Below are 27,210 nucleotides of genomic sequence, written 5' to 3' on the forward strand. Positions count from 1 at the left end.
CATAAACAGTTCAAAAGACAACATCAAGACTCCCTAGCCACATATTTATTTCGGTGTACCATCATTTTTACTGAAAGATTTGTGTATAATCAAAACATCTAATAACAGGTTAAGTAAATTACAGAGTATCTATTTGTCAGAATAACTTACAGATACTAAAACTCCTATTCCAAGGGATATTTTGTGTAATGTGAAGTAAAAATCAGACCTGACACTCTCTATAAAACATAGCTACATAAAAATACTCACAGAAGAAAACACAGGGAAGGAAATGCAGCAAGATGTTAACAATAGTCCGAGTTCATGTGCTTCTGAGTAAATGTTCTTTCCACTTTTCTCTGTTTTTTTCAAATATGTAGATAATAATTTTATACTAAAATCTAACTTGGACAATAAATGTAGCCTTTCTACCAGAAGCTGCTACCAACTCTAGAGAAGAGCGGAGTTGGAACGGGATGCAAAGAGACCTCTGCAGCACGAGTAGAAGGGCTTGGTTTACGGGCCTGTCACGGGGTAACACGTGGGTAGCACTCAATAAATAGTCAATGACAAGACATGGCAGGAACAGCACGTCAAGGCGGGCGACTCTTTTTTTTTTTTTTTTTTAATTTGGTTGGTTAGCAGGATGCCCAAGGAAAACACACAATTGGTTATAAACCGTTAATTTCCACCTGATTATTATAGCAGAATGGGCGAGTCAAAGAGCCTGTGCAAAACCCAGGTGTTCTCCATTAGCTGTTTCTTGGCCCTACTTTTAAGCTTAAAGTTTTCAAAACACAGACCCAGACAGTTTGGTGAAGTAACAACATAGGGAGGTGGCTATTTGGGATTACCTGGCCTCCCCTTCCACTAAGGATTTATACAGCACGCTTTTTGTTTTTAATTTTGAACTAAACATTTCGATGCTTTGATTGCCCTCATGTCTTCCTGGATCACCCATATGGATCTTAATTCTTTGCAGACTCGTCCCTCTTAGGAACCGGAGTTGCTACGCCTCATAGGATGTAGTACGTTCTTACTACACAAATGCTAAGATTTTTGAGTTGTCTCTGTCTTGTCCTTCACTCACACTTCCTAAAAGGTACCTTTTGTGCATTTACTTTTCTCTTTGCCCAGAAGACCTCCCAGTAAATTCCTTGTCCCTCTATTAAATTCCTGCTCATTTCTCTCACCTGTCAGTGGCCAGCTTTCCTGACAGCCCATAGTATTCCTGTGTATCTTGTGCTCTTTGATTACTATATTATTTCACCCCAAAACCTAGTGGCTTAAAATAATAAATATTGATTATCTCACACAGTTTTTATGGGTCAAGAATTTGGGAGATGAGCTGGGGGTTGCTGGCTCAGGGGTATCTTAGGAGGTGTGGCCGGGGCTGCAGTCATCGGAAGGCTTGACTGGAGCTGTTGCATCTGCTGGCTGGCTAATCTGTGCAGTGGTTGAGAGAAGGCCCCAGGTCCCCAGCACGTGGACATCTCCACAGGGCTGCTTGAGTTACCCTCACAACATGGCAGCTGGCTTCTCCCAGAGCGAGGCATCCACAAGAAAGAGCAAGGAGGAGGCCACATGCTTTTTACGTGCTAATCTCAGACATCGCCATCCTTGCTGCCACATTATCCTCATTAGAAGCAAATCACTAAGTACGGCCCGCGCGTGGGGCGAGGGAACGTGGCTCCATCTCTTAAAAGGAGATCAAAGAATTTGTGGACAGTTTTAAAACCGAGATTGCTCTTACTGCATTCCATGCTAATTACTTATTCACACAATATCATTTTTAAGGTTGTGTTTTAGAGCATCCTTAAAGCACCTGTTCTATGCTATACTGAACTGTAGGGCTCTGGGCAGTGACTACAGCGAGTCATAGGGGAACCAAACTTTGAACCTTAACTCCCATTTATTAGATGTGTGGAACTGCCCTAATCAGCCCTGTCGTCAGGATTAAGTGAGATAATACAGGTGACAGGACACTGCGAACTGTGACGTACGACAGCGTACATTTGTTCCGGGTCGGCCGGGACGTGGGCACCACAGGCCCCGTCACACCGCAGTGCGAGTTGCAGAGCAGCCTGCCTGTTTTACTGAACCCTTTATCATCTCTCCTCTCTGCCCCAGGAACCTCCCTGAGTCTGCAACCTAGAGCTCCGTACAGGACAGCTGTTCGACGAGCATCCATTGCTGCTGATTACGCTGCTGACAGCGGTGCCGACTTTCTCTCCATTTAGGGTAAAACAGGAAACCCTTTAGACAGCAGTGTCTCACAAACTAGAAGAGAAAAATGCTAAGGAGTCCAGGGCAATGAATTGTCAGAGTACAGATTACAGGACACAATAAACTTGTGTTTACCCCCGAACTGCATGGCTTACTTGACAAGGTCATAGTGAAAATTAAAGGAGAAAATGCATGTGCGAGAAGCATCTATAATGCTTCCTGTCACGTGGTAAACACTCCATAAATGTGGATTATTCGTCGTCTTGTGATTATTGTTAAATGACTGCATCACTAATAAAAGAGTCATGCTCCGATCTCTGAAAGATGGCATCCTCTTGCTTGCAAGGCCCATTTTGGCCACTAGGATGACTTATTGAGTCCCAGAGAGGGTGGTCTCGGGGAGCGCCTGTCTACCTGGGTGGCTATCTATCTGCAACAGCCTGTCTTGCTCAGGCTATTTCCACTGTTGTCTTTATGAGCCCAGAGGCATGCACAGCTATGAGCACATTTCAGAAATTTGAAAAATAAACAATGAAATGCCTCACGCTTGCCACACATGTATTTTTCCTTCCATGATGTAGGTTGGCTGGTTCTAAGCCATAAAAAGTTTATAATAAGAAAGAAAGAAAAAAAAAAAACCCCAAGAGAATGAAATTTGCCAGCTTCCAACTCTTTAACCCCACCCCCCAAAACTTTCCAGCTCAAGGTTAAGATGTGAACAAATGTTCCAACCAATATGCTCATGAAAGATTTAATAATTACTTTGCTTATGAAAGTTTAAACAGCTGTTTAAGTCAGTGAAACGGCTCCCGCCCAGGCTAAATAACTTGCTGGACCCACAAAGGAGGCCTTACGAATCGGAGACCACATACTCGGCTGTAAGACGGACTTGCGTTTGTGCACGACCTGTCACCAGTCACTTCTCCACGGCATGGCTCGTTCACCAGGTCAGTCGGGCTTTGTTTATTCCTCTGACAAGGTCTTGACAACGTCGACGTCAACGCTAATGAATTATTTTCAATGATTTATTTGTAGAGACATACGTACACGGACGAGGCCATGCGAGGTCACCTCACGTGCCCTTAAGGAAGGAGGAACGGTGCTCCCCGAGCTGCCCCAGGCCCCAGGCCCAGCGGAACCGAGCCCGCCTAACGCATCAGGGCCACCTAGGGTGCTGTGGCCGGTAGCGGGGTCTCCCCAGAAGGGCACCCCGGCCTCCGGCTCCGGCGTTGGCCCCACTGCCCCGCAGGGCCGCCCGGTGTCCTGGGGGCAGAGCGACGTGCCCCCCAGAGTAAGAGCGCCACGGAGTCCTGTAGGAGCAGTGGATGGGTTCCACCCACACTGCACTTCTCCTTCTTTTTCTCCCCTTTATCCCAACTTGAGCACCTCTGCCAGTTTTCTTCCCTGCACCCTTCTCCCCCTCCCCTAACATGTGCAGCCGTGGAGAGCCGGAGTGCAAAGCTCCCGCTAGGAGCCTCAGGGGCCTCCTGCGCCCGCAGGACCAAGCCCGGGTGCACCTGCAGGCAGGCCGAGGCTGCGCTCATCCCTCCGACGGGCCTTTCCAGTCCTCAACTCCTTGCTTTGGCATAAGCTCTTCCCTCCCCAGAAAAGGTTAATACATATTGAGGGGCAAAGAGACAAAATAAGCTACGGAGAAAATGTAAGAGGCAGGGTTTTGATTCTGCCGGGCACGTCTCTAACTGCAGCGCTAGGCTGCCCACCTGGCACTACTGCTATAACCCTCACGCTCACACATGCTGGGTACCCAATAAATTCGTGTTGTATTAATGAATGAATATTTTTTAAAAATAAATTTTTTAAAAAAAGTAAAACGTAAGGTGCTCAGTGAATCTTATGCCTCTATCCTACTGTTTCTCAAAAGGTTTGGGGAATATTACAAAACACCTTTTCCAAGTTCCCAGAGTACCTCAGCACTGTAAAGGCATAAGAAGTGCCCCCCCCCCAAAAGGAGTTAATTTAACTTTTTCAATAGAAGAGTTCCTCACTGTGTTTGAACACAGAATGTTAAACAAACAAACGAAACACTTACCGACACCGCTCCCAGTGTGCGAGCTCACTGAAAGGGCTCTGGTTCGTCTCGTTAGTATTTAACAGCACACAACATGGGTGCCATTAGTCCGATGATAATAGCCAAGTATTTCTTTTTTAATAATGGAATTTAAAAGATGATAATAATAATGGAATTTTAAGGCTGGAAACACCTTCGAGTTTTTCCAGACGAAGCCCCTCATTCTATAGTTGAAGGATTGAGCGGGCCAAGGTCACTCAGCCTGTTTGTGGCAGAAATAAAATCAGCACCAAGGCATGGTAACACGCTGTGCTCCTTCCGCATGAGCGATTCTCAATCTGGGGTGACTTCTGTCCCGCACATTTGGCAGTGTCTGGAGTTGTTTTGACAGTCATGGTTATAGGGTGTGGGGGAGAGGCCAGGGATGCTGCTAAATATTCTACAACACACAGAGCAGATCTCCACAACAAAGAATTATTTGGCCCGATTAAGGAGGCACAAGGGCACAAGATGTGATGAGCACTGGGTGTTAGACGCAACCTATGAATCACTGATCTCTACATCTGAAGCTAATAATGTGTTATATGCTGGCTAATTGAATTTAAATAAAAATATTTAAAAAAGAATTATTTGGCCCAAAATGTCAAGAAACCCTACCCCCCCACACACATATACACACACAAAGAAAAAGTGAGCAATCCAGTTAACAAACTAGAGCTTTCATCCCAATGTTTCCTACTAGCCTGCACGGTGCCGCATTATGTTTGAAATAATACTTTATGTGAAACCGAAATTGTTCTTTGAATCCATGAAAATAACTGCTATATGAAAAATGCAAGTATAAAAAAACAATTTCATTCATCAAAGCTTTATCAAAATGGGTTTGGATATCATCAACCAAAAAAAAAAAAATCTGAAGCACTTTTTTTTTTTTTCTCCTTGCACAATTCCCTCAGAAGACTTCTGGAATATGTTAACATTTAAAAAATATCATATACCCAGCCAAAACCTCAGAAGAAGCCCTAGGAAATCACTGAAAAGCAAAAGAAATGGGCCAGCCCCAAGCGTCAACACTGGAGTATCTGTTATCACGAGAGGGTCTGTCCTACAGGTGCCGGAGTTCTTAGTGTTAGGCAATCGGCCCTCTTGTCAGGTCAGTGTGAGCACGACCCTCTTTCTGTGTTTGCCTGTTTGTCTGAGCAAAGTACCCCAGAACCATCATAACATAAGGCCAGGAAAGTGCTATTCGGGCCGATATCAGGACAGGGTCCCCCCCTACAAAGGCTGTTCCATAGAGGATGCCCACCGGGAAGTCCCTGCTTTATAAGAAAACAGTTCAGTCTCAGGAGTACACGTTCCTCACCAGGTTCAGGTTACTATGGTTACATAAGGTGTTCTCACTGGGGAAGCTGGTCAGAGGGTCCACCTGAGCTCTCAGCACTTTCTGTGCAACTGCTCATTGAGTCTAAAATCACTACAAAATAAAAAGCTGGTTTTTTTTTTGTTTGTTTGTTTTGTTTTTTTCAAAATGGTGTGCTTGGTAGCAGATCTATTTTGGCTTTGTCTACGATCCTCAGTTAAAACAGAAACACCTAATTACCCAACTGGGGAGAGAGAAGGAGTATGAACGGAGACATGGAGGATCAGGGCCTCATCAAGAATAAATGCCGTAGAAGTTTACATATCAGATCCTCTTCCAAAGTGACAAGGAGCTAAGGAGGGATGAGACTCAAGCAAGACTTGCCGGAGATGCATAGAAGAGTAGACACAACATAGGCGGCTCGCCCAAGTTATGACTCTTATGAGACCTCTCAGAAAACTCTGCGACAATGATGGGCAAGATCTGTAAGAGCTCTTTGTACTAGGAAGGAGACATCAGGAGGAAAAGCACGACAGGAAGACAAAATTTCTCCTGTGTAATGACTTGGCACTGCCTGTATCCTGAATTGACCTATGTCTCTCGGATTCACACTCGAGCCAGCTAAGGTATGGCCAGGCACGATGGGCTAACTTTGAGGGCAAAAGAAGCGGGAGTCAGGATATCTGGAGTCACATTCCAGACGCATTCCTGTCAAGCATTTGCTGTGTCCACTGGGACGAATCGCTTGTGGATCCAGTCTCCTCATCTGAAGATCAGGGAATTGGTGCTAGATTTGCTAAGACCCCTACCTCCATGCCCCTTCCAAGACTGTTCTAAGTGCTAGGGTAACCTCTATTGACTTAACAAAAAAAAAAAAAACAAACAAAAACACAAGACCTATTCATGGATGGCAACAAGTTTCCTACAAATTTTTCAATGCAAATTAGTTCCTTAATAAATGGAGAACAGACATACTACTGCTACGTAGCACCAGAACGGATCAGCTCAGAAGTCAGTGCTCCTGTCCCCGCTTACTCAGACTCATCCTCGACCACGGATGGGCCTCCAAGCTGGCACGGTTTCCCAGGAGTAAAGCTATCCAAGGGGAAGGAGTTCAGAGGCCTAAAGTCAAAGCTTCCAGAGGACCATTTTCCACCAATGAAATTCATCTCCTCAAGCTCTGCTGAAGCCTCCACAACATGCCCTAATCACAGAAGAGCAGTTTCTGAGCAGGTCAAAGTGCAAAGAGAATAGTGGACTGGGAGGAAACCAAAGCGCGTCATTTTGGGATCTTTGGGAAGAGGGTAGGGTTAATGTGCATAATACCCCTACTCTGCCATTTTCACATATTGAAGCTCAACAAAGTATTTGTATTACTGGCATTTTTTAAAAGCCTAAGGTTAATTCAGTACTTATGGCTTACGGCTGAACTAGGCGATAGGGTTTTGAAATGTGTTAATGCTTCATCAATCACATATATGCTTTTCTAAGAGCTAAAAATCACCACACCTTGTCCGTGGTTCTTGGGCCAAATCAGAAGATTCTTTATGTGCTAATTGCTTTCCTTTCATTAAGGTGCTCTGTATGAATAATGAGATGTAAGGGGTTGTGCTGGGTGTTGGCACTGAAGAGTGTCTGTCAGCCACTGCATGCATGTTAGCCTCCCTTCAAGTCACCCAGGATCTTTGACCTGCAAACAGAATAAGAGTAATTGCAAAACTCTTCTTTTTAAAGATAATTCCCATTGCAAGTAACTTGCTCAGCAAAATTTAACATTCTTCTTTAGTAGGACATGGAGCAGGGAAAGGAAGATGTGTCAGAGAGAAGTTAGTCAACCTAAACCGTCAACCTAAACAAACTAATGCTTATGTCACTGTCGCCATTACAGCAGATCCCTCCTTATCCATGGGGGACCCATTCCAAGATTCCCAGTGGATGCCTGAAGCCATGGATAGCATCGAACCTGATATATAGTATGGTTTTTCCTATGCATGCATACCTATGATAAAGTTTAACTTCTAAATTAGGCAGAGAGATTAACAATAACTTACAATAAAATAGAACAATTAAAACAGCATACTGTAACAAATGTCATGGTGAACGTGGTCTCTCTCTCTCTCTCCTTCTCTAAGTACCTTACTGTATTGTACTCACTCTTCTTTCTGTGATGATGCATGATGATTAAATGCCTACGTGACGAGACAAAGAGAGGGGAGTGACGTAGGCATGTGGTATAGCCTTAAGTTACTGCTGACCTTCTGATCGTCCATCAGAAGAAGGAGCGCCTGCTTCCAGACTGGTTTGACCATGGCTAACTGAAACAGCAGGAGTGGAAGGCGAAGCTACAGATAAGGTGGGACTACTGTACTGATAATTAAAAGCAAAGCTGAGTGATTTTTGGAAATTTTGCCAGCAATTAGGAGAGCTAGACTCCCTCACCAGCCAATGAAAGAATGTTTCTTAGTTGGCATCTGAACCACCATCAGACATTTCCTTCTGCTCCTTCACTCTTGTTTTCTGCTCGTTTCTAGACGGTACTACCTAATTTCCTCTTACCTATAACTGCCTCCCCCCAACGTCTTCTGCTCACCTCAGTGTTTATGTTTATCAGAACCTGTATCCTATAGGGAACAGGAGAGGAGGTCTGACAGCAGGGAAAGAACAGGTGGAGATCAACATTTTAAGGCAGCTCTGAGCTGCACTGCAAAAATACAGAAATAGAGAGAATAGAAGAAGAAAAAAATCAGAGGGGGATGGGCAGCAAGGGCCTGAATTAGGACACTAATGACAGTAAAGGCACGATGGAACAGATTTAAATATGCTGAAAGTAGACTTAATAGGATGTGGTACTTGGCTGTTGGACAGCGATAAAGAGGAGAAAATGAAAAATAATGTGAAGAGCTCTCACTGTGCTGACAGGTAAACATGGTTCTTTTCAAGACAAGAACCTAAGGTGAGTGATCCGCCTACGAAGGGTTGAGGAGTGCAGGTCTGGACAATACAGAGCTGCACTGATGTCCCACATGCCAACGGACGATCAGTATTCTAAATGGGCAGGAGAACCTCTTGATTTCAAAGGAATTGAGATTAAGAAAATTCTCCAACCTTACTTCCTGTCTTCATTTTACTAAAACAAAATATATCTTGAGAAGCTACGACAGGCCAAGTCCTGGGACAGGCATTAGTGAAACGCAAGGAAAAAAGGAAACAGAGGGTGTGCTTGGGGCATTAGCAAGCTGCGGTGGGAGATGACACCAGAAGCACATACAGGGCTGGGATGTGGTGAAGGTAACCTGGGGAAGTGTCATGCAAGGGCTGATCTGTGCTTGCTCAGGTCCATTAACGCACCTCGTGCCTGGAGAGAACACACGCTTGCTGCTTCCCCTCACAGTCTGGACATCCCCTCCCCGTGGTTTCTAGCAGACTGGGAGCTGGATTCCTCCCCCAGACACAGTCACATAGACTCCCTGCGCTCGTCCACATTCCTTCTGTGGAACCAATTGTCACTTCTTTGTGGGAGAACTTTTGTTCTTCTTCTACCTCATATATCTTGGTAACGACGTATTCATAACCAACTTCTGCAATGCTATGCAATGCTATGGTAGAGGTAAAAGTTTACTCTTGCGTCTTGGAAACTCTCTGGCATCTGCTACCCACCTAGAAAAGATGCTACTCCCACAGAACACAGAGATTGAAGCATCCTGATGGAGACCAGTGGGCTTAAAATTCAGGCTGGCCCAGCAATTCTGCTCCTAGGCATTGACCCAGAGAGAAATGAAAATATAGGTCCATGGGAAGACTTGTAAAAGAGTATTCACAGAAGCTTTACTCCTAACAATCAAAGGCTAGAAACCACCCAGATGTCTCACAACTGCTGAGTGGATAACAAATTGTGGTATATCCATGAAACCAAATATCACTCAGCAGCAATACAAAGAAATAGGACAATTGATAAAACAACATGGACATATCTCAAAAAGCATTATATGAGTGAAAGAAGCCAGACATGGAAGACGGCATGTTCTATGATTCCACTTTTATGAAATTCTAGAGAAGGAAAAATGATGGTTCTAGAAAGCAGACCCATAGTTACTGGGGGCAGGGGAGTGGAGGAGGAGATAAACAGCAAAGGGACATGAGGCGATGTTTGTAATGATGAAAATATTCTATATTATGATCATTATAGTGGTTACATTATTGCATACATTTTTCAAAGCTCATTGAATTGTACACTTAAATTTGGCAAATTTAGGTAATTATACTTCCATAAAGCTGATTTTTTTTTAATCAACCTGGGCTTAGGAGTAGAACCGAACATTCCCACCCAGAAGATGCCAATGGCCCTTAGGAAGCTTTGTGAGCCAGCACTACCTCAGGCCTCTGGCTGCGACAGCTCAAGAACTCCTCGGCTTCAACACTTTAGCTCAGGCCTCGATACCCCCGCTGCTTCAGACTAAGGCTCCCAATAACTCACGCTCTTCTTGCCACTCAGCCTCAGGACCAGAGCAGCCCACTCACCCAGATGACTGGTCACAGGTAATCCTAAACTCCCCTGCCCGGGACTAGAAGCCTCAAGAAATAATAACTAGGGCAGCCCGGGTGGCTCAGCAGTTTAACACCACCTTCAGCCCAGGGCGTGACCCTGGGGTCCCGGGATCGAGTCCTACGTTGGGCTCCCTGCATGGAGCCTGCTTCTCCCTCTGCCTGTGTCTCTGCCTCTCTCTGTGTGTCTCTCATGAATAAATAAATATTTTTTAAAATAATATCTATTAATATATATATGTACACATGTATATATGTGTGTGTCTGTGTGTGAGCTGCTACTCAGAGGGTGAATTCCCATACCATGGATCCTATTTCACTCTTCAATTTGTTGTAAAACTTTTGGTGGGAAATATGTGTGTGTGTGTGTGTGTGTGTGTGTGTGTGTGTATCCTGCCTTCAATGAGTTTATAAGGACCATCTCTGTAGATTCATGTTCTCTTTTTTCCCAACCATCTCTAAAAGCTGAGACTTGGCCACAAAACCCTATTCCCAGACAGCCTATGCACCTCCTTCACTCACCTGCTCTGGGTATTTGCTTCCAATGATCTCTGCTACAGTGTTGAAGGAATCAGCGTCTGGGTAGTTCTTTGCTCCCATCTTCAGCTGAATAACAATTCTGTTCCCACGAGAAGCCATTCTTGACATCATCTCTGCATCTTCCACCGTAATACAAGCTGTTGGGATTTTTGGCACACCATCCTGATATTCCTGAATACCTGTGTGGGGACTTAAGAAAAGAAACCACCAGGTTACCTTAAAAGTAGAAATGGACCAAGAGTATTTTTTTAAGTCTCTGTAGTTGGCATTTGACTCTCTCTGATCCTTCTTTGCACATGAGAAATAGGATGGGCGGGCAATATTAGTTTATTCGTTTTTTATGTAAATATAATTTTTCTTTTTGGTAAAAATAGAAACTTCAACTTAACAATCATCTCGTTGAAAACATTACGTGAGATTTATTGTGATTTGATGATCCTTTAAAGTTGCAAATTGCCTCAAACTCAAAAGACATTAACAATGCCTTCCCAACCAAGAGGTGAGGGAACACGTGTTTGAGGACACAAAGAAACTCAGAAGTCCACCAGGATTGCAGACCAGAAGACCCACACATCTGGAAGAAAGCTGCCCACATGCATCCAGCTCTCTGGTCACCGACTGGCTCTGCGGATACCCGCTTCCCACTCAAACACGGATCCGAACACGTAGCCCTGCTTTTGTGGGGGAATGCTCTACAGGAAAACTCTACAACAATGGGAAATATTTGTGTTCCCATGAAGAAAAGTGCTGAATAAACCCCAATCTCTGATGTCACTGCCACAAGAAAAAGAAAACTATTATAATTTTGGCACTAAAAAAAGAATTACCCGAACACTCAAGTTTTTTCTGTAATTTCCAGATGCTCTTAGATTACTCAAAACACTCGTAATTAAAATTTCTATAAATGTATTGTTTTCTAACAACCTCTATGCATCCTAATTGAGTTTATCAGACTCATTTCCTAAAATCATTCTTTCAATCTGTCCCTTTTCACTCCTGAGGTACAACGACTCCAAACCCTCCCAAACCACAGCTCCCTCGGGACCACGCTGGCACAGCTTCAGTGTGCACCACACCCTCTCGGTCTATTCCCATCTTCTATTAAGGAGCAAAAAGTCTTCTGTTTAAAAGTAATTTTTCTCTCCCTATCTCCATGTTTGTTTCAGATTGCCTCAAATTTGCAGAGAGCCCTCCTTTCAGCCACAACACATGTCTTTCCTACAGAAGTGGCTCCAGCCTCCACATGCATAAACATGATGATCCAATCTTATCACTGCTTTCTTCCTGTGACTGCACTGTTGTGACAAAATGTCTGGTGACTGACTACTTACTTAGAGAAAGTGCATAGCAAAATGATTAAGAACAGAGACTCTGAAGCAAAACCATCTAGGTTCAAATCTGAGCTATGGCACTTATTGCTAACTGACCTCGGGCAAATTATATATACTTGCTTGAGTGGCTTCATCTATAAATAAAAGTGATAATAATAATACTTAATTCACAGAGTTATTTTGCAGACTCACTTAATTTATACAAGTGAATCACTTGACATGAAACATAGCACTTGATAAATGCTAAATATTTATTTTGTTAACCTATTACATTATCCCTGCAGAGCGAAACGTCTAATCTCAAATCCTTAGCACCATTTTACACACCTTGTATTAACATTTCTTAAGTATTAGTTTTCATCAAGAGAGAGGCACATGACTTAAAAACTCAAAAATTGTAATACAGAATCTGAATCTCTGCTCTGGAATATGCCTAATCCACTCTAACTTCTGGTTCAGGGTAGGCAATCGGGTCACATAACCCAGGTCAAATCCTGGCTCTACCATGAAAGGAAGCAAACCACATGACCTCACTGTTTCTGAATTTCTGCATCTGTAAAGTAGAGAATAATATTCCACTGTAAAGTAGTGAATAAAATAAATAATAATAATTATCATTATTATTAAGTAATAATTAAGTATAATAATAATTAGGTATAATAATACTATAATTAGTATTGACTTCATAAGATAGGAGGATAATAATATATATAAAGAATTAAAAATGGTATTTGGCACATTATAATCATTAATTAGTACATATTAGTTATTATTATTTCTTCAGTGCTAATTTTCCTCACTGAATTGGTAGAGTGATTAATAACCAAAAGTACTTTGAAACAGGTAGGAAGACAATTTAAATATTTATTGTTCATATTACCTTACATGATGTCTGGAATTCAACAAACTCTCCTTGTTTTCAGACCCTTTTACTCAAGAAAAGGTCAGTATAACACTTCTCAACAGGTTCTTTTTTTTTAGTTTTTATTTAAATTCCGGTTAGCTAACATTCAGCGTAATATTGGTTTCAGGCGTACAGTACAGTGACTCACATCGATACAACACCTGGTGCTCATCACAAGTGCACTCCTTAATCCCTATCAGATATTTAACCTATGTCTCCACCCACCTCCCCTCTAGTAACCATTAGTTTGTTCTCTATATTTAAGAGTCTGTTTCTTGGTTTTCCAATCTCTCTCTTTCTTTTCTTTCCTTTTGCTCATTTGTTTTGTTTAAATTATGTTCCTTTTTTTATAATAAATTTATTTTTTATTGGTGTTCAATTTGCCAACGTACAGAATAACACTCAGTGCTCATCCCATCAAGTGCCACCCTCATTGCCCATCACCCATTCACCCCCACCCCCCGCCCTCCTCCCCTTCCACCACCCCTAGTTCATTTTCCAGAGTTAGGAGTCTCTAGTGTGCTGTCTCCCTTTCTGATATTTTCTACCCATTTCTTCTCCCTTCCCTTCCATTCCTTTTCACTATTATTTACATTCCCCAAATGAATGAGACCATATAATGTTTGTCCTTCTCCAATTGACTTATTTCACTCAGCATAATACCCTCCAGTTCCATCCACATCGAAGCAAATGGTGGGTATTTGCCATTTCTAACAGCTGAGTAATATTCCATTGTATACATAGACCACATCATCTTTATCCATTCATCTTTCAATGGGCACCAAGTTGTGTGGAATCAGAAAAGACCCCCGGATAGCCAGGGGAATTTTAAAAAAGAAAACCATAGCTGGGGGCATCACAATGCCAGATTTCAGGTTTTACTACAAAGCTGTGGTCATCAAAACAGTGTGGTACTGGCACAAAAACAGACACATAGATCAATGGAACAGAATAGAGAATTCAGAAATGGACCCTCAACTTTCTGGTCAACTAATATTCGATAGGAGGAAAGACTATCCACTGGAAGAAAGACAGTCTCTTCAATAAATGGTGCTGGGAACATTGGACATCCACGTGCAGAAGAATGAAACTAGACCACTCTCTTTCACATTCACAAAGATAAACTCAAAATGGATGAAAGATCTAAATGTGACACAAGATTCCATCAAAATCCTAGAGGAGAACACAGGCAACACCCTTTTTGAACTCGGCCTTTTTGAACTTCTTGCAAGATACATCCACGAAGGCAAAAGAAACAAAAGCAAAAATGAACTATTAGGACTTCATCAAGATAAAAAGCTTTTGCACAGCAAAGGATACAGTCAACAAAACTAAAAGACAACCTACAGAATGGGAGGAGATATTTGCAAATGACCTATCAGATAAAGGGCTAGTTTCCAAGATCTACAAAGAACTTCTTAAACTCAACACCAAAGAAACCAACAATCCTATCATGAAATGGGCAAAAGACATGAACAGGAATCTCACAGAGGAAGACATAGACATGGCCAACACGCACAGGAGAAAATGCTCTGCATCACTTGCCATCAGGGAAATGCAAATCAAAACCACAATGAGATCCCACCTCACACCAGTGAGAATGGGAAAAATTAACAAGGCAGGAAACCACAAATGTTGGAGAGGATGTGGAGAAAGGGGAACCCTCTTACACTGTTGGTGAGAATGTGAACTGGTGCAGCCACTCTGGAAAACTGTGTGGAGGTTCCTCAAAGAGTTAAAAATAGTTCTGCCCTACGACCCAGCAATTGCACTGCTGGGGATTTACCCCAAAGATTCAGATGCAATGAAACGCCGGGACACCTACACCCCGATGTTTATAGCAGCAATGTCCACAATAGCCAAACTGTGGAAGGAGCCTCGGTGTCCATCGAAAGATAAATTATGTTTCTGAACAAATTTATGCCAATAAGTTAGAGGTAAGAGTTTTCAAAGTGGGGATAGTAAGTTTGGCATGTACCCATGGTTCCAATGAGGAAAATAGCACCAAAAGCATCTTCCAACTATGGTTCTGAATTCAAGATATAAAAGCCTTTATAATTTGTTTCTGCAATTAAGAGTGTCCTCCAGTAATGCAATCCAGCACCGTTTAGTAGAACTAGGTAGAATAAGGACTTGACACTTTTAGTTGGAGTCCTTTCCTTCACTGTCAGTTGTTGATCAGCATTGAACACCACCTTCCTGCTCCCATTTATAAACATACCTACAATTTAACTATAAAGGAAGCTGTAAAATAAATCAAAACAATTATGTTGAAAATGTAATACCAGTTCTTTACAAATTCTTCCAAAAACTATAAGGGACACTTCCCAACTTAATCTATAAGGTTGCTATTACTGATATCAAAACCAGACAAAGATATTATAAGAAAAGAAAACTATGGACCAACAGCTTTTATGAATATAAATGCAAAAAAAATCCTCAACAAAATATAAGCAAACTGATGCCAGCAACAAATAAAAAGGATTATACACCATGACCAAGAGGGATTTATTCCAGAAATGCAAAGTTGGTTAACACCCGAGAATCAATCAATGTAATATATCATATAAAATACAAAGGGACAAACGGTGCATGATCATCTCAATAGATGCTGAAAAAATATTGACAAAATCTAATACTCCTTTATGATTAAAAAAGGCGGGGCAGCCCTGGTGGCTCAGTGGTTTAGTGCCACCTTCAGCCCGGGGCCTGATCCTGGAGACCCAGGATTGAGTCCCACATCGGGCTCCCTGCATGGAGCCTGCTTATCCCTCTGCCTGTGTCTCTGCTTCTCTCTCTCTGTATTTCTCATAAATAATAAATAAATCTTTTAAAAAAGGCTATAGTAGCAAGATAGTGTAGCAGTGGTATAAGGATAGACACACATCAATAAAATATCTAAAGTCCAACAATAAACCCTTACAAGAATGGTCAGTTCATTTTCAACAACGGTACCAGGAAAATTCAAAGGAATAGAAAAGTATTTTCAAAGAAATGGTGCTGGGGCCAACCAAATATCCACAGTAAGAGAAAAAAGTTGCACCCATATATCACACATATATAAAAATCAATTAAAAATTTAATCACAGGGGGAACCTGGTGGCTCATTTGGTGAAGTGTCCAACTCTTGATTTTGGCTTAGGTCATGATCCAAGGTTGTGAGATCAAGCCCTGCACTGAGCTCTGTGCTGGGTGTGGAGCCTGCTTAAGATTCTCTCTCTCCCTCTTCCTCTGCCCCTTCCCCCCACTCAGATACACACTCTCTCTCCCCACCTCTAAAAAAATAAAAATAAAGATATAAATAAAATAAAATCTTTTAAAAATTTAATCATAGACCTAAATGTAAAAGCTAAAACCATAAAACTTCATGACCTTGGGGAAGGAAATTGTTTCTCAGATACCTCAAAATCATAAGCAACCAAAGGAAAAATAGATAAATTGAACCATCAAAATTGTAAACCTTTGTATTTCAAAAGACATCATTAAAAAGTGAAAGCACAGAATGGGAGAATAATTTTGTAAATTGTGTGCCTGATAAGGCACTTGAATCTAAAATATATACAGACTTCTTAGAAACTCAATAGCAAAATATCTCCCTAATTAAAAAATGGGAAAAGTATGTGAATAGACTTTCTCCAAGTAAAATATACAAATAGATGATAGTGCATAATAGGATGCTAAATATCATTAGACATCAGGAAAATGCAAATCCAAACCACAATGAAATGCCACTTCATACCACTAGGCATCCACTCAAAATATACTTCTGCTCATAAGTCCCCTTGATGATAAACTATTTCTCATCAAGCTGGACTTCTCAATTTTTTTCTCTGCTTTTATGTCTCCTTCGGCCTTTAGAAGTCATTTTGTGAATACCTCTGTTTCACAAAACACCAGAAGATAAGTCAGGAAATAGAGGACTTAATACAATAAACCCACCTGATCTAACAGACCACTCTATCCAACAACAGCACACACGTCCTTCTCAAGCACACATGGAACGTTTTCCAGGATAGACAGTGTTAGGCCATAAAGTGAGTCCCAACAGATTTAAAAAGGTATGTATGGATCATGCAAAGCATCTTCCTTGCCCACAACAGAATGGAGTTAGAAAAATAACAGAAGGAAAATGAAAATTCACAAATTTGTGGAAACTAAACAGCACATTCTTAACCAGCCAGTGGATCAAAGAAGAAATCACAAGGGAAATTATAAAATATTCAGATGTGAATGAAAAAAAAAATTTTAAACCACAACATACCAAAACATATAGAATGCAGCAAAAGCACCACTGAAGGGAAAGTTTGTAGTGATAAATTAAAAAACAGGAAGGATCTAAAATCAACCACCTAACTTTAAAACTTAAGGAACCAGAAATAGAAAAAGAAGAACAAATTGAACTTAAAGCTAGTGGAAGAAAGTAAATAAAGATTAGAACAGAGATTTTTATTTATTTTTTTAAAAAGATTTTATTTATTTATCTGAGAGAGAGAGAGAGAGAAAGAGAGAGAGGGGCAGAGACACAGGCAGAGGGAGAAGCAGGCTCCATGCAGGGAACCCGATGTGGGACTCGATCCCGGGACTCCAGGATCATGACCTGGGCTGAAGGCAGGCGCTAAACTGCTGAGCCACTCAAGGATCCCCTGAGCCACCCAGGGATCCCTAGAACAGATTTTTTTTTTTAAATAAAAAGATTAGAGCAGAGATAAATGAAACAGAGAATATAAAAACAACAGAAAAATCAGTAAAACCAAAAGTTGGTTCTTTGAAAATATCAACAAAATTGACAAACCTTTAGCTAGGTGGACTAAGAAATATAGAGAGAACAGTCACATTACTAAAATGAGCAATAAAATTGGGGACATTACTACCAATTCCACAGAAATTTTTAAAAAAAAGGACCATAAGAGAGTATATGAACAATTATATGCTAATAAATTTGATAACCTAAATGAAATGGAAAAATTTCTAGGAACACAAAACCTACCAACTTTAAATCATGAATAAATAGAAAATCTGAATATATCTGTAACTGGTAAGGAAACTGAAACAGTAATCAAAAAAATCTCCTGACAAGGAAAAGTCCTGGACACGATGGCTTCATGGTCAAATTCTATCTAACATTTAAAGAACTAACAGCAACCCTTCTTAAACTTTTTTAAAAATTAAATAGGGATTACTTTCTAATTCATTCTATGAAGCCAGCATTCCCCTAATACCAAAACCAGGCAAGGACGCCACAAGGAAATAAACTATAGACTAATAACCCTTAGGAACACTGATGTAAAAATACTTAACAAAATCCTAGCAAACAGTAGCATATTAAAAGGATTATATGCCATGACTAAGTGGAATTTATTCCTAGAATGCAAAGATGGTTCAACATAAAGAATCAATCAATATAATTTACCACATTAACAGTATTAAGGGAGGGAAGCATATAATCATCTTAAGTAATGAAGAAAAAGCATGTGACAAATTTCAAGACCCTTTCATGATAAAAAACAGTCAAAAACTAAAAATATAAAGAAATTACCTTAATATAATTAAATATATTATAATTAATATAATTAAAGCCATATATGAAAAACCCACAGCAAACATACTCAATGGTGAAAAACTGAAAGATTTTCCTCTGAAATCAGGAATACTGTAAGGATGCTAACTTTTGCAACTTCTGTTCAAAACAGAAGTACTATAAGTTCTTGCATAAATGCTCATTCATGCAAAAAAAGAAATAAAAGGTATTAAATTAGAAAGGAAAAAGTAAAATTATATTTGCTCACAGGTGATGTGATCTTATATGTACAAAAGGCTAAAGACTCCACACACACACAACCTTTTAGAACAAATAAACAAACTCACTCAAGTAACAGGATACAAAGCTAACACATAAGAATCAGTTGTATTTCTATACATGAAAAATGAACAATCTGAAATGGATGCTACATAAACAACTCCATTTACAATAGCATTGAAAAGACTAAAATACATAGGAATTAACTTAACCAAGGAGGTGAAAGACTTGTACAATGAAAACTACAAAACACTGTTGAAAGCAATTAAAGGTAATATAAATAAACAAAAACATGTTCCATGTTCTTGGATTGGAAGAATTGTACTGTTAATAGGTCAATATTCACTGAAACAGTCTACAGATTCAATGCAATCCTTACCAAAAATCCCAAAGACATGTTTTGCAGAAATAGAAAAAAAAATCTTAAAATCTATATGGCGTCTCAAAAGATGCTTAATAGCCAAAATAATCTTGAAAAAGAACAAAGTTGGATGACTCACACTTTCTGATTTCAAAACTTACCACAAAGCTACCACAAGCAAAATAGTGTTATACTTGCATAAAGATAAAGACAGATGCATAGACCAATGAAATAAAATAACCCAAAAATAAACCCTTTGATATATGGGATTTTTGACAGGTGCAAAGACCTTCCAATAAGAAAAGGGCAGACTTTTCAACAAATGGTTCCAGGAAAACTAGATATCCACATGCAAAAGAACAAAGTTGGACCCTTATTTAATATGATACACAAAAATCAACTCAAAATGTATCAAAGATGAAGGATCTAAAACTCTAAAACTCTTAGAAGAAAAATGTAGGGCAAAAGCTTCATGACATTAGATTCGGCAATGATTTCTTGGAATGACATCAAAGGCAAAGGCAACAAAAGAAAAAATAGACAAATTAGGCTTCATGAATATTAGAAAATGTGCATTAAAAGGCAATATCAACAGGTAAAAAGGCTACACACGTAATGATGGAAAATGTTTGCAAATCATATCTCTGGCAAGGAGTTAAACTTCAAAATAATTAGAGAACTCCAAAAGCTGAACAACAAAAACCAGACAACCCAATTTGAAAGTGCTCAAAGACTTGAATAAGCATCTCAACAGAGAGAATATACAAGTGGCCAATAAGCCCACGGAAAGATGCTCAGCATCACTAATCGTTAGGGAAATGCAAATCAAAACTAACGAGACAGCACCTTATACCTATTAGGATGTCTACTGTCAAAAAACAAAAAACAAAAACAAAAACAAAAAAAAAAACAAAAAAAACAAAAAATAACAGGTGTTGGTAAGAAGGCAGAGAAATTAGAACCTTTGTGTTCTATGATGGGGAATATAAAATAGACTCTTTGGGAAACAGTATGGTAGTTCCTTAAAAAATTAAAAGTAGAATTATCATATGATCTGGCAATTCCACTTCTGGGCATATATCTAAAACAATTAAAAGCAGAGTCTCAAGGATACACACTCATGTTCATAGTAGCATTATTGACGATAGCTAAAACGTGGAAGCGACCCTAGTGTTCATCAGTGGATGAATCGATAAACAAGCGAGGTATAAATATATGATGGAATATTATTCAGCCTTAAAAAGGAAGGAAATTCTGACTGATGGTACAACATGAGTAAACATTGAGGTCATTACGCTAAGTGAAATGAGGCAGTCACAGAAAAACAAATACCATATGATTCCACTTATACGAGGTACTTAGAGTAATCAAAATTACAGAGGCCAAAAGTAGAATGGGGGTTTCCAGGGGCTGGTGGGAAGTGGAAAAAGAGGAGTTACTGTTCGATGGGTGTGGAATTTCAGTTTTGCAGGATGAAAGAGTCATGGAGATGGATGGTTCCGAAGTTGCACATTATGAACGTGTCTAGTACCACTAAGCTGTACACTAAAAGGGGGTAAGATGGTAAAATTTTATGACACTTGTATTTCAAAAAGCCATTACATAAAATAAAATCCAATATTGTGTAAATTATAGGCGAAAGTATACATACATTCACTCCTCGCCGATGGTATTGTTAAATCAGTTTAATATTTTCTGGAGCGTGATCTCCCATATGTAGCAAGAACTATAATACTTCTTACTTTGTTTGCTTATTCTGCTCTGGAGAACAAACACTGGCAATATTACAAAATAAGAAAAAATAAACAATTTCTGTATTTCCTGCAGCTCTGTGTATAAATGTGAAAATCTAGAAACAATCAAGCAGAGGTAGCAGGAAAATGAAAGACTGGCATGGCACGTGTAAATGGCCAAAAGCAATACATGGAAACATGTAGATGAAATAATGTTAAGTTGAAATAAAAAAGCCCAACACTGACTGCAGACGATAAAAATTGGACACGAATCTGCAGGGATATAAATTAAGTTAATATCCACTTGATTCTTTGAGAAACTACACTCATCCTGTGAGACTGTAATCACGTGAACGGCAACATTACCAATAAGAATTAAATTCTTGAAAATCTCTGTAAAATAACCTGGAAGCCAAGCCTGAAGCTATCACGGTGGCAGTTTGAATCCCTGCAATACTAGGTCACAGGCGTTTGGGCACCTGTGGCAAATTAACAGAAAAATATCTGTTGAAATTTTCTTTTTTTCCACCATCAATTACATGAAACACTTGCAGCTGAATGCGGCACGGTGCTGACCCATCGATGTGCCATCCAGGCGGAGTTCCAAAGCTAATATTTTCTTGATGTCAATTGCATTTGTGCTCAAGGACTTCCAAGCATCTGGGAGTGTTTTAGCTGTTTATTCGTATTTGTGTGCATCTTCTCAGCCTCACAGGCCAGAGGTACCTGCTTTAGTCTTCCGATCTTCAGCATCGCTGTACAGGAGATCTCTTTCCCACAATGCTGTGGAGGGGCACCGAGTTAATTCAGAAGAGACTCCTGGCACAGATAGGAAATCGGCACTCGGATGCTTCAAAGGAGGAAAATAACCTCTACAAACAGCATCTGTGCATCATTATCAGCAAATTTGCTTAAACAAGAAATTTCCATAAAGTAAAAATAGATGCCCTGCCCTTTGCTTTAATTTTTTTTCCCCTTGGCCCTTTCTAAGCTTTATTTTGGTATTAGTTCCCACCGCCCCCACCCCCGTTTTTAGGCACCACAAATGGGCCTTTACTCAAGTAGAGGAGTATTAAACCCTACAGATTTAAGAGAGTGGTATTCTTATCGCACAGGCCTCTAAAGCATAGAGCCTTACATCAAAAATCACAACGTGCCACAAAGAGAAGTTAAACTGTGACAGAGCAGCCCGTGGGACATCCCCGTGGAACATCCCCTCCATCGCGTTTACGGAGCGTTTGCTACAGGCCTGTGGTGTGTTCTACCTACATAAGCTCATTTCCAGTCACTGTGACCCACGAGGTAAGCACTCTTACTTTCCCACCTTGCAGCTCAGAGACGGAGCCACAGCATCACAGCGAGATGCCGAAAAAGCAGAGTGGACCCTGTAGGCCGCTGAGGGCCGTCCTCTAAGCTCGGGCGCCTACAGCTCCTGCCACGTGCCACTCAGGTAGCAACGACCCTGACTTTGATGGCGATGCTGTGGTGATGAGGGTGACCACCGTCGACAGCAATGAAGACATCACTGGCTGTTGGACACTGAGCCACACGCTGAGCGAGACAATCTCACGCGTTATCTTAGTCAATCTTCGCATCCACTTGGAGACAGGCACCCACGGGCCGTGTCTGGAGGGAACTGACGGTGCAGCTTCACGAAGAGCTCCAGTGCTCTGAGCGAGAGGAGTGGACGTGGACACCAAGCTTCTCTTTCCGGGTTCAAGGGAGCATATTCAAGCCACACAGCACCTCTTACTCTTGTACATCCCTCCTGCTGGCAGACTGAGAAAGCTGCCACCTTGTGACGTAGAGCTCTTGCACCGGGCCTGCCACGTAACTTGGCGCTCACGAATGATAAGCCACCCACATCACCGCCCGGATTTTATGTACACTCCTGTAGTGAACTAGCACAGGGCATTGTAACTCTTCACATATTTTATACCCATTATTCATCCTTTATCTGTTCCAGACCATCAGCTCTATGACAACAAAGACATTATCTTTGTTGCTCTTGTCTACCCCGTGTTCTAGCACAGTTTTCAGTCCAGAATACGTGCTCAGAAAACAGAATTTTCCTACCTGTGGCTTCTGACACCAATTTTCTCTCTTCATAATACTATCTCCTCGGAACTCTATGTCATTTTTCCCAAACATTATTATTCATTGATCATGCATCATGTGTCAGAATCACACGGCGGTTTTGATAAAGCACAAATCATCCAGCTCAACATCCAGAATCTGAGACTCAGGAGGTGCAGAGTAGGGCCAAGGAACATGCATTTCTAACAAATTCCCAGGAATCTAAGCCAGATCCTCAATCTGAATACGTAAAATCAGTGTATCAGTCAAGATAGGTGACATCATACTGTGATGCAGATATTGCCGGTCCATGTGTTGGAGAGCTCAAGACTTCATCGGAAGAGTTTATTCAAAAATAGCTGTTTTGCCAATGGAAAAGGTGTATTCTCGACCGAGTACTCATTGTTAGGGAATCTGTCACAAACATACACACGTATGTACTATGTGCAAGACACGATTACAGGTTCTATGAAAGAAACCCCTGCTCTCAAGACAGTGACATTATTTGGGGCAATATTTGTTTCATGAGAGTTATGGACTTAATGAATATATAACAAACCCACCCAAATTCACACAACAAGAGGAGAGTTAGCCCTCCAAAGCCATCACTATGCAAAGCTGCATGGTTATCGCAATAATTGCCCAATGCTCTAAAAATTTTTGGGACTTTGTCCTCTAAAATTGCCTTCAGAATATTTTGACAGCCTTCCAAATGGTCATAATGGAAGCAAAATTAGGTATTTTAAAATTAGAATTGATTGTTGGAAATGGCCAAAATAGGAACAACAGAACAAATGATCTAGGATCCAAAGCCAAGATATGTTATAAAATAATGACATTTTTAAAAGTGTAGCTGATCAATTCGATCTGAGGACAATCTCCAAAAAAAGTGTCAGAAATGTTTACATCAATGGCACCTATGTTAGAATACGTGTTTGGATGTAGAAGGTATTTACACGATAATGTTGATTAGCTGTATATAGTCTGGCATATTTGTTTAAAATGATTTATTTCAATGGTATTTCTTTTAAAAAGTGGAAGCAACCTAAAAGCTCAATAAGGAAACTGTGGTATAAATTATGGTATTCAACTTCAATGGAGTATTTTGCGCCCATTAAAATGTTAATTATGAAGTCTATGAAACAATCTGAGATTTTTGACATAATATGGAGAAGATGACAAGTTCTTTGTAAACTATGACAAGCAATGTAAAATTTTATGCGCAAGGAATAGAAGGAAATGTAGGGCTCTAGAAAATGCTTCAGATGGTGGGAGAAATGACAACATTTTTTCTTTTGAACTTTCTCATTTTTATATAACTACCAAATTTGGACTTTAAAAAATCTTCATCTTAGGGATCCCTGGGTGGCGCAGAGGTTTGGCGCCTGCCTTTGGCCCAGGGCGCGATCCTGGGGACCCGGGATCGAATCCCACGTCAGGCTCCCGGTGCATGGAGCCTGCTTCTCCCTCTGCCTGTGTCTCTGCCTCTCTCTCTCTCTCGCTCTCTCTCTATCTTTCTGTGACTATCATAAATAAATAAAAATTAATAAAAATAAAAAAAAATCTTCATCTTAAAAGCTGTTACTGGGGATCCCTGGGTGGCGCAGCGGTTTGGCGCCTGCCTTTGGCCCAGGGCGCGATCCTGGAGACCCGGGATCGAATCCCACGTCAGGCTCCTGGTGCATGGAGCCTGCTTCTCTCCCTCTGCCTATGTCTCTGCCTCTCTCTCTCTCTCTGTGACTATAATAAATAAATAAAAATTAAAAAAAAAAAAAGCTGTTACTGGTATTTGCCAGAGCAACAGAAAAAATGGACAGGACTAATCCTAAATATTGTGAGAATAAACGTATAAATGTTTGTATTTGATCTGATCCGAGTTCTCAAATATGCCTGAGGTCAGCTTAAGAAACACTTTGAAAATAGGTGTGTAGGGGGAGATATCACCAATTATTTCAGAATCTGAAGGAGTGCACCGTGACCTGGCACATAACTCATGAAAATCAAGGGGAGCATGGCTCCACTTGATGGCAGGTCTAAGCCAGATTCCCAATCTGAATACGTAAGATCAGTGTATCAGTCAAGATAGGTGACATCACGCTGTGATAACAAACAGCCCCTATGACTCCATTCCTCAAACAATAGATCTTTTTATTTAAGCTTCTTTGAAGAAGAATTGACAAAGCTGTAAGGTATTTCAGGTGTGTTGAGATGATCTGATATGCATCGTGAAAGTACTCTTCCCACCCAGCTAATTAGCATATCCATCACGTCACATAGTTATCATTTTTCATTTGGGTTTGGGGTTGGTTTTGGTGAGAACACTTAAGTTCTACTCTCTTCGCAAAAATTAATTATGCAGCACAGTGTTATCAATTATAGTCCTTATGTTTTATATTAGATCCTCAGACCTTATTATCTTATAGCTCAAAGTCTGAAGACTTTCACCAGCCTCTTGGTTATTCCCCTGCCATCCCCACCCACCCAGGTCAGGGCAATCAGATTTTTTTCTCTTTTTTTTTAATTAAAAAAAATATTTTTTTAATTGGAATTGAATTTGCCAACATACAGAATAACACCCAGTGCTCACCCCGCCAAGTGCCCCCCTCAGTGCCCGTCACCCAGTCACCCCAACCCCCCTGCCCACCTCCCTTTCCACTCCCCCTTGTTCATTTCCCAGAGTTAGGAGAAAAACCTCAACATATAAGTGATATGCTGTAGTACTTTTCTTTCTCTGGCTTATTTCACTTAACACCCTCAAGTTCCATTCACGTTATTACAAATGTCACGAGCTCCTCTCGCTTATGGCTGAGAAGATTCCTCGGTGTGCATGTGTGTCGATCTAAGCATCCATATTCACTCAGCGATTGTGATTGCTGCTGCAATGACTGTGCGCATGCAGAGATTCCTTGGATACCCTGTTTCCACTTCCTTCGATGTGTGCCTCTAAGTGGGATTGCTAGATCATACGCTAATTCTATTTTTTTGTTTTTTGAGGCCGTGCCAGTTACATGCCCACCAACAGTAAATAAGTGTTCGCTTTCTCCACATTCTCGCCAACACTCATTATCTCCTCTCCATTTGGTAATGGCCACTCTAACAGGCGTGAGGGGCTCCCTCCCTGCAGTTTTAATTTGCATTTCCCTGATGATTAGTGATGTCAAGCACCATTTCACGTGCCTGTTAACCATATACATGCTTTCTGTGGAAAAATGTCTATTCAGTTCCTCTGCCCATTTTTTTTTTTTTTGGACTCTGTCCATTTCTAATTGCACTATTTGTTTTTTTTTACTACTGAGTTGTGTGAATTCTCTATATATTTTGATATTAACGTCTTAGTAGATGATGTATGATTGGCAAATATTTTCTCCCATTTAGTCGGTTGCTTTTTCATTTTGCTGATGGTTTCCTTTATTGTGCAGAGGACTTCTAGTTTGATGTAGTCCCACTTGTTCATTTTCGCTTTTGTTGTTTTGGTGTCAAATCCAAAAATGTCATTGCCAAGACCAGCGTCAAGGAGCTTGCCATCTATATTTTCCACTAAGGATTTTGTGGATTCAGGTCTCGTGATCAAGTCTCTAATCCATTCTTAGTTAATTTTTGTGAATGATGTAAGACAGGGGCCTAGTTTTATTTTTTTATATGTAACCATCCGGTTCTCCTGACAACATTTATTGAAGAGACTACCTTTTTCCCATTGTACATCATCATCTCCATTGTCATAAATTAATTAACCATATTTTCATCAGTTTATTTCTTGGCTCTCTAGTCTGTCCCATTGATCTATGCATCTGCTTTTTTTTTTTTTTTTTTTAATGTCAACGATACTGTTTTGATTCCTACAGCTTTGTAATATCACTTGAATTCAGGCAGAGTGATGCCTTCAGCTTTGTTCCCCTTTCTCAGGATTCTTTTGGTTATTTAGAGTCTTCTGTGGTTTCAAAAAAAAATTGGGATTGTTTTTCTATTTCTGTGAAAAGTGCCAGTAGATTTTTTAGTATTTGCAAAGTATGGGCATTTAATTTTAATGATATTAATTCCTCTAATCCATGAGTATAGAATATCTTTCCACTTATCTGTGTCTTCAATTTCTTTCATCAGTATCTTACAGATTTTATTATTCCAAGGTATTGTCTTCAGTAAAACTTATTCCAAGGTATTTAATTTTTTGATGCAATTGCAAATGGAATTATTTTATTAATTTCTTTTTCTGATAGTTCATTATTAGTATATAGAAATGCACCTGATTTTTGTATTTTAATTTTGTATCTTACAACTTCACTAAATTCATTTATTACTTCTAATAGTTTTTAGTGGATTCTTTAAGGTTTTCTG

The 27,210-nt window shown here is 40.4% G+C and overlaps 1 protein-coding gene across 16 annotated transcripts in view; it reads right to left on the bottom strand.

The window, feature by feature from the left end:
• Positions 1-27,210, bottom strand: part of CPQ (carboxypeptidase Q) — a 398,486-nt gene that overhangs the window by 203,170 nt on the left and 168,106 nt on the right. For all 16 annotated transcript variants that reach the window (XR_011996567.1, XM_072734258.1, XM_072734256.1 and 13 more), the window contains one exon: positions 10,659-10,866. Coding sequence is in view for 15 of the 16 variants with exons in the window: in XM_072734258.1 (XP_072590359.1) it covers positions 10,659-10,866 (208 nt within the window). In the remaining variant the exon portion in view is untranslated. The remainder of the gene's footprint in view (positions 1-10,658; positions 10,867-27,210) is intronic.

The sequence above is a fragment of the Vulpes vulpes genome, chromosome 13 (genome assembly GCF_048418805.1).
Source record: "Vulpes vulpes isolate BD-2025 chromosome 13, VulVul3, whole genome shotgun sequence".
In the NCBI taxonomy this organism is placed as follows: domain Eukaryota; kingdom Metazoa; phylum Chordata; class Mammalia; order Carnivora; family Canidae; genus Vulpes; species Vulpes vulpes.